Genomic DNA, 12,500 nt, shown 5'->3' on the forward strand with positions numbered 1-12,500 from the left:
CTGAATGCCTCTCCTGAGAGTAAGCCTGCCTCCAAGTGGGAAGATACTATGACGATAAAAGGGCTATGCAACACCCCCTCTCTTAGATCCACAGCAGATGCACTGAGGAAGCCCACATGACTTTGGGGGCGTAACGCGTATGCAGGCGTGGCTATGTGCCGCCGGAGTGAGAGCGTGGAAGCCTGGTGTCCTCTTGCCGCACATGCATGCTAAAATTTGGCCGGCCAGAAAAGTTTTTCTCCCTGACATCTTCAACGCCAGGAAGTAGTGGCAGTGTAAGCCGCGGGACGCCGCGGATACAAGCTGGATGGGACTTTGATGTGAGAAGGGGATTAAATTAAGAAGAGGTGGTGAGTGCTGCTATGCAGTGTTGAATATTACGGACAATGCATGAGCTTATAAGCAACTGAAAAATTGCTGTGTGGTACAGCGAATACAATATTGCGCATGGAAGTATTGAAAAGGGACAGTTCAAGCATAGATTGAAGTTACCTCAATATACACTGCATAACGGTGGTTCCTTAGCGGTTTTAGAGGATATGCCATCTTATGAGGAACTGTGTTTTCAATAGTCACACTGTTCAGCAACTAAACCTCAGTTCTTACGTCAAGGTGTGTGTGTGTGTGTGTGTGTGTGTGTGTGTGTGTGTGTGTGTGTGTGTGTGTGTGTGTGTGTGTGTGTGTGTGTGTGTGTGTGTGTGTGTGTGTGTGTGTGTGTGTGTGTGTGTGTGTGCGCGCATTTGAGTTGGGCGTGGGGGTTTTCATGTGTTTTTGATACTTCAATAAATTATATGCATTGTGAGAAGTTGGTTCCCTAATCTTTGGTCTATTGTATATTGGCACCTTATTTCTCCCCCAAGGGGTAAATGCTTGCTGAAATAACCAGTTCACCGGAGTTTGTTTAAAAAAAATATTTTCTGCCACTAGATGGTGGTAGAACTTTAATTTTCATGTTGGGATTACCACTCTTGTTTACTAATTTATGCATGGTATTTCAAGCCTGAGTATTGCCCAAAAAACAGGAGGGGGGTTAATAAATTCTTTACCCCTCCTGTGCTCATTTTCCCCAGGAACCTCAAACTACCGGTAATTAGCTATGCACTCTCCAATGCCTAATTCTTATATTTATATATTTTATAGCCCTCCCATTGAACAGCATTGCCCTATTTAAATCGGTCATGAATGTGGCAGCTAGACTCCTCCATTCTTCACACCGCTCTGCATCCACCTCTCCCCTTTGCAAAGCTCTCACTGACTCCCTATCCACTTCAGAATCCGTTTCAAGATTCTGTGCCTGGCCTAAAAATCTGTGCGCAAGACCTGTCTAACAGTGATGCTCAAATCCGGATCCGGGAGATACCCGGATAGTTGCTATCCGGATATCTCACAGTAAGCCTGGCGCCTCCCACGATGCGGTCCAAGCGACGGTAACGTGACTACAAATACTTCCTCCTTCCAGGTTGAAGAATGAAGTGTTTGTAGTCACGTGATGCGCGTGGACCGCATCGTGGGAGGCACCAGGGACGGATGACGAAGACATCAGACAGGTAAGATTGACCCCCCGCACAGGTTTACTGGGAGGTATCCGGATAGCAACTATCCGGGTATCTCCCGGAAACCGGATTTGAACATCACTGCAGTCTAACCTACATCTCTGCGCTCGTCCATAGATATGTATACCTGCCCCTTTTGGTCCTCCAATGATCACAGCCTGACTGCCCCACACATTTCTCAGTCTCAAGCATGCTTACTGGACTTCTCATGAGCCGCGTCCATCCCAGATAGATTGGATGAAGCAACTGCCATTCATTAAAGGGATACTGTAGGGGGGTCGGGGGAAAATGAGCTGAACTTACCCGGGGCTTCTAATGGTCCCCCGCAGACATCCTGTGTTGGCACAGCCACTCCCCAATGCTCCGGCCCCGCCTCCGGTTAACTTCTGGAATTTCTGACTTTAAAGTCAGAAAACCACTGCGCCTGCGTTGCCGTGTCCTCGCTCCCGCTGATGTCACCAGGAGTGTACTGCGCAGACACAGACCATACTGGGCCTGCGCTGTGCGCTCTTGATGACATCAGCGGGATCGAGGACACGGCAACGCAGGCGCAGTGGTTTTCTGACTTTAAAGTCAGAAATTCCAGAAGTGAACCGGAGGCGGGGCCGGAGCATCGGTGAGCGGCTGCGCTGGCACAGGATGTCTGCGGGGGACCATTAGAAGCCCCCGGGTAAGTTCAGCTCATTTTTCCCCGACCCCCCCCCCCCCCTACAGTATCCCTTTAAGTGCTTTTAAAAATAAAGAAAACCCTGAGAAACCCCCCCCCCCCCCCCCCTCATGACAAGATGGGCTAGTCCAAAATCTGTCGGTAATGTCAGATTTCTACTACTTACTGTGACAGCAACATAGGAGAAAAGTAATTTATGGCTCATTTTACTCTGGAAGAAACGTACTACTTATTTGTATATGTTTACATGTATTATAAATTTTAAGATTTTTGGTCCTTTAAGTTCTCTGAATTGACCTACACTTGTTAAAAGAGAATCCAATGCTATCTTTAAACTAAACTTTTTGTTTTTTTGTTTTTTTTGTTTTTACACATCTAAAACCACCACGTGTACACTTAGTTTTGTTTGTTTAAACTGTAACGAATATTATTGTTCCAGGAAACGTCAAAGAGAAGAAGAAATAGAAGCTAAGGAAAAAGCAAAACGTGACAGGGAATGGCAGAAAAACTTTGAGGTAAAGTTCATTTGGGGGAAAAAAATTTGTAACTATGTAAATATTGCATGTGTGTATGTATAGTGCATATTTGTATTTTTTTGAGCCTCATGGAAACCATAGAAACGCACTGCACTGTGCTCTGTGTGTTTTAGCTACATTAGTATCCAGTTAGCAGACAAACTCCAGTCCTGAAGGGCCAAGGTCCCCACATTTTTGGCATAGCTCAGATTCAGGAGACCGAATCAGGAAAGGTGTGGTTTATCAAATAGAACACGTCTCAGCTTAGTCTAAACACTGGCATGGATATGGCCCTCGAGGGCTGAGTTCGACATATGTGCTCTACAGGAAAGACTGAGGCTTAAAATGTACCCAAGGTGACGTGACATGAGATAAACGTGTTTGTACAGTGCAAAACATAACCAGGCTGATTTTCTTGTTTTATTTTGCTGATTGAAAGAGTTAATTTTCGGACATGTAAATGACAGATTTTGTCTTGTCAGTACCTTGTCAGGAATATAGTAAACATCACTGATAAGCAAATTGAAGCTATAACATTTTTCCTGGCAAAATAAAACTTGAGGGCAGAGGGAGATAGAAAAAGGTCAATAGTTCATGCATTTTAACTCTGGGACACTTAACCCCCCTTGCATTACTAAAAAAATCACGGGGGGGGGGGGGGGGGGCGCAGCATTTTTTTTTTTTTTTTTTTTTTTAAATCATGTAGCTAGCCTAGCGCTAGCTACATGATAGCCGCTGTGCAGCGGCATCCCCCCACCCCTTCCGATCGCCTCTGGTGATCAGAGCAAACAGGAAATCCCGTTTAGAATGGGATTTCCTGTTTCGCTTCCCCCGTCGCCATGGCGACGATCGAGATGGCGTCGGAGGCAGTCCCGATCCACCCCATAGTGCAGCCTGGCGGTGATTGGCCAGTCTGCGCAGGGGGTTTAGGGGGGCTCTCTAACACGGCGAATCGGCGCTCCGCGTCGGCGATCGCCGTGTAAACGCAGCTAGCATAGTGCTAACCTCCAAGGAGGTTAATGGGCTGCATTGAGCAGAGACAATAAAACATTCAATCTACTTTGTAAATGTTTAAATATAAAATAAAACCGTGGGATAGCTAAAAAGTCATTTTTAGGAATAGGAGGAGAAATACTACTGTTTATCTCATCAGCTTGTTTTCACTTCGGGTTCACTTTAACCTTTTCTGCACTCCCTGGAAAGTCAATCCAAGTTAGAACTTCAGAGTTGTTTTTTTTTGTTTTTTTTTTAAGGATTACCATAAATTGTAATGAAGAAATGTTTTTCCCTAAAGATTATCATGCTGTGGCTAATCTTGTTGAGCAGAGAGGAAGTTCTGAGTTTAGATCCACTTTAGAATAGCTCCCAGCATATCCAAGGAACATCAGAGCTCTTTGTACAGACGATTGGGGTGCTAGCAGCAGCTAAGATTTTGTGCAAAACTTCCAGCACTCTTCATACCACCATAAGGGAATTATTTTAGAGGCCAAAGGAAAAGCGATTAGACCAGGCCGGAACCACACTATAAGTGTTTTTGTGTGTGCTTGTGTTTGATTAGCGCTTGTTAAAAAATCTCTCCTATTCGCTTTCATTAAAATTGCAGCAAAAATCGTGTAAAAATCGCCGCGATTGTGTGCGCGAAAACTTGTGCGATCGCTGCGATTTGTTCCGCCATTTTAATGAAAGTGAATGGGAGCAATTTTTTTTTTTAACAGGCGCTAATCAAACGCAAGCACTCACAAAAGCGCTTATAGTGTGGATCTGGCCTTAGCCTTTCTTGGGGGTAGGAAATGTTCCTCTGTGCACTCTGCATGTATTCCTTTAGCATGTTATGGGGTTGAGGAGCGGATCAGCTAAAAATAGCGCTAATAGATATGGGCGCGGCTATATTTCTAATGTTAATTATCGTTTTTGTAAATTTACACGCAATTTTGCATATGTTTGGGCGCAAGTGCCTAAAATCGATATTTTACGCAAATCGATAAAGTAAACTCGGTAATATTCCTAATTTGGTTGTGGAATCGGTAATATCGGTAATTTAAAGTTTATGATAATATATCAGAACGAATATCATAATGCTAAATAAAGAAAAACGATGTCAGTCATAACGATAACTTAAAAAGTCTTTTGCTATAATAACGGTAAATTAACATGTTTAATGATGGAATGTAAGCAAATTCTATCCAAATACATATAATTTTGTAATTACGAAAATATAACATTGACTGTACAGATGTAAGAACGATATTTGACATTTCTATTTACGATAATATATGAAGTATTTACGATAATTTAGGGTTAGACACCACCAGGGGGTGGTGGGGGTTAGGCACCACCAGGGGAGTTTTAGGGTTAGGCACCATCAGAGGGATGGTTAGGCACCACCAGTGGAGTTTTAGGGTTAGGCACCACCAGGGGGGTCCTTAGGGTTAGGCACCACCAGGGGGGTGCTTAGGGTTAGGCACCACCAGGGGGGTGCTTAGGGTTAGGCACCACCAGGGGGGTGCTTAGGGTTAGGCACCACCAGGGGGGTTGAAGGGTTAGGGATAGGTACAGGGAGGGTTCTGTGTCAGAGTAGGGTTAGGTACATTTAGGGTTTGCCACCACCATGGGTGGTTAAGGTTAGGCACCACCAAAGGAGGGTTCTGTGTTAGAGTAGGGTTGGGTTAAGCTGTGTTGTTGAATTACATTACGATATTTAACATTATTATATTTTCGTTTTCATCTCACATCTGTTTTAAACCTGTAATAATAATAATCAGAATTATCGATTTTACATTACAAATACCGTTAAATTATCGATATTTCTAAATAACGATATTTTTCTTTTCCCGATAAATCGCGCCTAAATTTGACCGCAACTTTTTTAAATGTACGCTTGAGGAGGGTGTCTGTCTCTCCCTCTCTTACACACACTCACACACTCACACACTCACTCACTCACTCACTCTCATATTAAAACCTTGTTGACAAGATGTTACGCCAACAAGTCAGATTTCCTCTTTTTTCTTTTGGTTTTGTATTCACACCGAAAAAGTACCGACAAGTTTCAAGACTTGCTTAATGTTTCACAATTGTTGCTGACACTGACTTATTCCGTAAAATGTTTTTTTATACATACTACCGTTTTGTCTTTTGTGGTGCTGTTAATCATACAGTACAAATTGTAGTGATGCCTACATAGAAGTACTATGTGCCAGGACAGAGAGCCCTGTCTAATGCACGAGACCTGTATAAGGTATAGGAGTAAAGTGAGTCAATAAGCTACAGTACATATCATGTTCAAGCTATATTAGCTGTGTACAAAGTGTCAGTGAAGGATGAAGCAGTGCCAGAACAGTGCCGTATACTTCCTGGAAGTCCACGTTCAGCATCATCACGCCGGCCGTTACGTGTCATCACGACACTAACTCTGAACCGCGCATACGCAGGACTGTCATGGCAGCCGGGGTGGTGATGCGGAACGCAGACTTCCAGAAAGTATACGGACGACTTTCAGTCCAAAAGTCGTCGTTAACTGAGCTGCCAGCAGGACTGAAAGAGAACCCAGGAGGACACTGAGGGACCTCGCGGCCTATGATGGGCTGGAGGAAGCCCCAGGTAAGTACCAATTTCAATAAAACAACTTGCACCTTGTGTGCTTAACCACCCTGGCGTTCTGATTAAATCGCCAGGGTGGCTGCGGGAGGGTTTTTTTTTAATTAAAAAAAAACTATTTCATGCAGCCAACTGAAAGTTGGCTGCATGAAAGCCCACTAGAGGGCGCTCCGGAGGCGATCTTCTGATCGCCTCCGGCGGCAAGAAATAACACGGAAGGCCGCAATGAGCGGCCCTCCGTGTTTCGCTTCCCTCGTCGCCGTGGCGACGAGCGGAGTGACGTCATGGACGTCAGCCGACGTCCTGACGTCTGCCGCCTCCGATCCAGCCCTTAGCGCTGGCCGGAACTGTTTGTTCCGGCTACGCTGGGCTCGGGCGGCTGGGGGGACCCTCTTTCGCCGCTGCGCGCGGCGGATCGCCGCGCTGCAGCGGCGATCAGGCAGCACACGCGGCTGGCAAAGTGCCGGCTGCGTGTGCTGCACTTTATTTGGTGAAAATCGGCCCAGCAGGGCCTGAGCGGCAGCCTCTGGCGGTGTTGGACGAGCTGAGCTCGTCCAGACCGCTCAGCAGCACACCATACCAATATTAAAAAATAAGTCCTATAACGCTGTTCACTCTGTCGTGCAACCCTTGTCGGGGACGTCTCCCTTGACTCCGGGTTAAAGTCCTTGTGCTCAGCCTGCGGGGATATCACTGTGCTGCTCCCCACCGCACACCACCGCTCCGTGTATTTTAACACCACGGCTTGCACAGGACTTATAGGAAAGCTGTAATATCCCTATGGGAATTGGTGGACATATAGCAATCGAAAGGCCTATACAGCAAGTGCACTTTAGTTTGACAGGCTAGGAGGTAAATCTGCAGTGGCTTATATTCCCGGCTATAAGGTTTAGTATAAGTTGGAAGAAGTGATGTTTACGTGTCTGAAGTTTTAAAGGGGACAACAAGTTTGGGACGTGCGCTGCACTTAAAATAGTAAGAAGCATATGTACATTTCAAGAGTGTTGGTAAATTTTGATATATTTTTTTTTTGCATTACAATGGAATTTTTGTATTTTTTTAATTTATTTTTTTTGTAGAAGTACCAATTTCATTTTTAACGACTGCTTAGGGTCCCTATTAATTATTTGTCGGTGCATTTTTTCCCTGACTCCAGGTACTCGATCAATGCCCCAACATGGCTGCCAGAATCATAATTTTCCTTGTGACCTGTCTCCATCCCTGCCGCTGCGCCTGTTCCCTGTCTCCATCCCCGCCGCTTCGCCTGTTCCCCATGACCTGGCTCCATCCCCGCCGCTGCACTTGTTCCCCGTGACCTGTCTCCATCCCTGCCGCTGCACCTCCTCCCTGTCTCCATCCCTGCCGCTGCGCCTGTTCCCTGTGACCTGTCTCCATCCCTGCCGCTGCGCCTGTTCCCTGTCTCCATCCCCGCTGCTGTGCCTGTTCCCCATGACCTGGCTCCATCCCCGCCGCTGTACTTGTTCCCCGTGACCTGTCTCCATCCCCGCTGCTGCGCCTGTTCCCCGTGACCTGTCTCCATCCCTGCCGCTGCGCCTGTTCCCCGTGACCTGTCTCCATCCCTGCCGCTGCGCCTGTTCCCTGGCTCCATCCCTGCCGCTGCACCTGTTCCCCGTGACCTGTCTCCATCCCTGCCACTGCGCCTGTTCCCTGTCTCCATCCCTGCCGCTGTGCCTGTTCCCCGTGACCTGTCTCCATCCTTGCTGCTGCACCTGTTGCCCGTGGCCTGTCTCCATCCCTGCTGCTGCACCTGTTCCCTGTCTCCATCCCTGCCGCTGCACCTGTTCCCCGTGATCTGGCTCCATCCCTGCCACTGCACCTTTTCCCCCTGACCTGGCTCCATCCCTGCCGCTGCACCTTTTCCCCATGACCTGTCTCCATCCCTGCCGCTGCACTTGTTCCCTGTCTCCATCCCTGCCGCTGCGCTTGTTCCCTGTCTCCATCCCTGCCGCTGCGCTTGTTCCCTGTCTCCATCCCTGCTGCTGCACCTGTTCTCTGTCTCCATCCCTACTGCTGCACCTGTTCCCCGTGACCTGTCTCCATCCCTGCCGCTGCACCTGTTCCCTGTCTCCATCCCTGCTGCTGCACCTGTTCCCTGTCTCCATCCCTGCTGCTGCACCTGTTCTCTGTCTCCATCCCTACTGCTGCACCTGTTCCCCGTGACCTGTCTCCATCCCTGCCGCTGCACCTGTTGCCCGTGATCTGGCTCCATCCCTGCCGCTGCACCTTTTCCCCGTGACCTAGCTCCATCCCTGCCGCTGCGCCTGTTCCCCATTACCTGGCGCCATCCCTGCCGCTGCACCTGTTCCCCGTGACCTGGCTCCATCCCTGCCGCTGCACCTCCTCCCTGTCTCCATCCCTGCCGCTGCACCTGTTTCCCGTGACCTGTCTCCATCCCTTCCGCTGCACCTGTTTCCCGTGACCTGTCTCCATCCCTTCCGCTGCGCCTGTTCCCCGTCACCTGGCTCCATCCCTGCCGCTGCGCCTGTTCCCCGTCACCTGGCTCCATCCCTGCCGCTGCGCCTGTTCCCCGTGACCTGGCTCCATCCCTGCCGCTGCGCCTGTTCCCCGTGACCTGGCTCCATCCCTGCCGCTGCGCCTGTTCCCCGTGACCTGGCTCCATCCCTGCCGCTGCGCCTCTTCCCCGTGACCTGGCTCCATCCCTGCCGCTGCGCCTGTTCCCTGTGACCTGGCTCCATCCCTGCCGCTGCGCCAGTTCCCCGTGACCTGGCTCCATCCCTGCCGCTGCGCCAGTTCCCCGTGACCTGGCTCCATCCCTGCCGCTGCGCCAGTTCCCCGTGACCTGGCTCCATCCCTGAAGCTGCGCCTGTTTCCCAGCTATATCCCTGCAGCTGCGCCTTTTTCCCGGCTATATCCCTGCCGCTGCGCCTTTTTCCCGGCTATATCCCTGCCGCTGCGCCTGTTCCCTGGCTCCATCCCTGCCGCTGCGCCTGTTTCCCGTGACCTGGCTCCATCCCTGCCGCTGCGCCTATTTCCCAGCTATATCCCTGCCGCTGCGCCTATTTCCCAGCTATATCCCTGCAGCTGCGCCTGTTTCCCGGCTATATCCCTGCAGCTGCGCCTGTTCCCTGGCTCCATCCCTGCCGCTGCGCCTGTTCCCTGGCTCCATCCCTGCCGCTGCGCCTGTTCCCTGGCTCCATCCCTGCCGCTGCGCCTCTTTCCCGTGACCTGGCTCCATCCCTGCTGCTGCGCCTGTTTCCCGGCTATATCCCTGCCACTGCGCCTTTTTCCCGGCTATATCCCTGCAGCTGCGCCTGTTCCCTGGCTCCATCCCTGCCGCTGCGCCTGTTCCCTGGCTCCATCCCTGCCGCTGCACCTGTTCCCCGTGACCTGGCTCCATCCCTTCCGCTGCACCTGTTCCCCGTGACCTGGCTCCATATCTTCCGCTGCACCTGTTCCCCGTGACCTGGCTCCATCCCTGCCGCTGCGCCTGTTCCCCGTGGCCTGGCTCCATCCCTGCCGCTGCGCCTGTTCCCTGTCTCCATCCCTGCCGCTGCGCCTGTTCCCTGGCTCCATCCCTGCCGCTGCGCCTGTTCCCTGGCTCCATCCCTGCCGCTGCGCCTGTTCCCTGGCTCCATCCCTGCCGCTGCGCCTGTTCCCTGGCTCCATCCCTGCCGCTGCGCCTGTTCCCTGGCTCCATCCCTGCCGCTGCGCCTGTTTCCCGTTGACCTGGCTCCATCCCTGCCGCTGCGCCTGTTTCCCGTTGACCTGGCTCCATCCCTGCCGCTGCGCCTGTTTCCCGTTGACCTGGCTCCATCCCTGCTGAGTGGCTTGTTTCCCGTGACCCTATGATACCTGACCAAGTACATGCTGTAGGGTCATGGGGAACAGGCGGCATTGCCTGTTCGCTCCTTCCTGTGTTCTGTCTTCACATAGGTGAGTGTGCTCCGCTACCAACACTATGCGGGGGGCCCGGGGGTTCACTAGATTGGAGACTTGGGGGGGGGGGGGGCCTTCCAGTCGGCCTTCCAGTCGGCCTTCCAGTCGGCCCTGCACTGCGACCGTTTCATAGATTTGTAATAGTTTTCAAGCTGAAATCCTATGTGCAGTGTGTGGAGGGAATAGATCCCACTCTGATCCACATCATGCAGCTAGCTATCAATGTATGGCTACTTTAAAGGGTCACTCAAAAAAAGTTTTACTCACCTGGGGCTTCCTCCTAGCCCCGCCGGCAGCTACTTCCGTTTTCGGTGACAGGCCTGGTAACACAAGTGATTCTTCGCGTTCCTGGACGCAATAGCAGTATAGAGGGCGCTATTGCGGCCAGGAACGCGAAGGATCACTCGAGTTCCCAGACATGTCCCCGAAAATGGAAGTAGCTGCTGGCGGGGCCAGGAGGATCCAAGCGAGACTGCGTGGGCACCGGACAGCTGCAGGGGGCTGGTTGAAGCCCCAGGTGAGTAAAAACTAATTTTTTCGGTAGCCTTAAAGGGAACCTTAACTGAACGGGGGGTAAAGAGTTTCACTTACCTGGGGCTATTACCAGCCCCCTGCAGCAATCCTTTGCCCTCTGAGCCGCTGTGAAATCCTCCGGTCCCCCGCTGTCACTTAGTTTAGTTTTTGACGACTCACCAGTCGGCCGGCCGCCATGCGTATTATTGGACGCATTCCCAACTGCAATTAGCACTGTTGCGGACCGCAACGCGTACAAAAATACGCGTTGCCGCATTCCACACGTGTAGATATGCGGCAACGCGTATTTTTGTACGCGTTGCGGTCCGCAACAGCGCTAATTGCAGTAGGGAATGCGTCCAATAATACGCATGGCGGCCGGCCGACTGGTGAGTCGTCAAAAACTAAACTAAGTGACAGCAGGGGACCGGAGGATTCCACATCGGCTCAGAGGGCACAGGACTGCTGCAGGGGGCTGGTAATAGCCCCAGGTAAGTGAAACTCTTTACCCTCCGTTCAGTTAAGGTTCCCTTTAAGTGTCCCTTCAAGGGCTGGTTAACACTGGGGTGCTTTTCAGCATTGTTTCAGCGCTTTGCTGATGTCTAGCAATTAGCAAAGCACTCTGACAATGTATACAATGTAAGGGGCCATTCTCGCTGTAGTATTTGCAATTTGTATAAATGCTAACTCACTATACGTTCGCAATGAGATTCTTCTTCCCCTAAATGAGAATTGCAAAGCACAATTCCTAGTGAAATAAAAAAAAAAAATTGCAAAGCAAAATTGTGAGTGCATTTTGCGATCTTAATTATATACCAGCCCTAAGATGTCAGTTTGTTGAAGCAGGAAGTCATGCAGGAGTAGGTGAGATATAAGAACCAGCGAGGGATGGAGAGGGATATGGAGCATCAGTTTCCGAACATGGACCTTGATGTTTACTCATAGCTTCTACCTTGTCATGACACTGCTGAATTGTCTCTGCAGCTTGTTACAGGGCTTAAAATGTATATATGAAAAGTACTCTCGTACAGTTCCTGGGGTACTGAATGGCGCTCCAGACATATGCCTGTATAGGGTGTGTCCAAAAAATGACCCTGCTCATAGTGTGTGGCTAGCTGTTGTACAGCGCCACGGAAGATGCTGGCGCTATATAAATCAATAATAATAATTAGCTTTAGGAATCTGAGCCATGCTGTTTATGTAACTGACACAAGTAAAACCGCCCAGAAGCTCCAGTGTTGACTTTGTATAGCTCTGTTAAATATTAGTACTCCTATCTGGAGGGAAAAGGAGGCCACCCCTCTGATTACGAAATCAAAAACAAACAAAATACACATTGAGTGTTTCACGGCCTAGTAATCTTGTGCATAAAACAAAACTTTTTAATGGTAATGCCAATAAATAGTCATACCGTGATAGAGCATAAAAAAGTCTTTAAAGGGAACCAGAGACGAAGGCACTTCAAAAATAAAAAAAGATTTTATACATACCTGGGCTTCCTCCAGCCCCATCAGCCTGGATCGCTCCCATGCCGCTGTCCTCCGCTGCCTCTATCGCCGGTACCGGGTCCCGTCACTTCCGCCGGACACATCCACAGGGGCTCCCTCTATCTCGCCGGCGCCTGCTTTACACATGCGCCTGCGCAGTACAGAGGGAGCGCACTGCGCTTGCGTCGACTGGCCGAAATGACGGGACCCAGTACCGGCGGACAGAGGGAGCGGTGAAAGGCGGCATGGG

The 12,500-nt window shown here is 50.2% G+C and overlaps 1 protein-coding gene across 1 annotated transcript in view; it reads left to right on the plus strand.

Annotated features, from left to right (window-relative positions):
* DNAJC8 (DnaJ heat shock protein family (Hsp40) member C8) overlaps window positions 1-12,500 on the plus strand; it is a 62,833-nt gene that overhangs the window by 37,597 nt on the left and 12,736 nt on the right. Inside the window, exon 8 of the mRNA XM_068269323.1 lies at window positions 2,660-2,735. Coding sequence (XP_068125424.1) covers window positions 2,660-2,735 — 76 coding nt within the window. The remainder of the gene's footprint in view (window positions 1-2,659; window positions 2,736-12,500) is intronic.

This window comes from Hyperolius riggenbachi, chromosome 2 (assembly GCF_040937935.1).
Source record: "Hyperolius riggenbachi isolate aHypRig1 chromosome 2, aHypRig1.pri, whole genome shotgun sequence".
NCBI lineage: Eukaryota > Metazoa > Chordata > Amphibia > Anura > Hyperoliidae > Hyperolius > Hyperolius riggenbachi.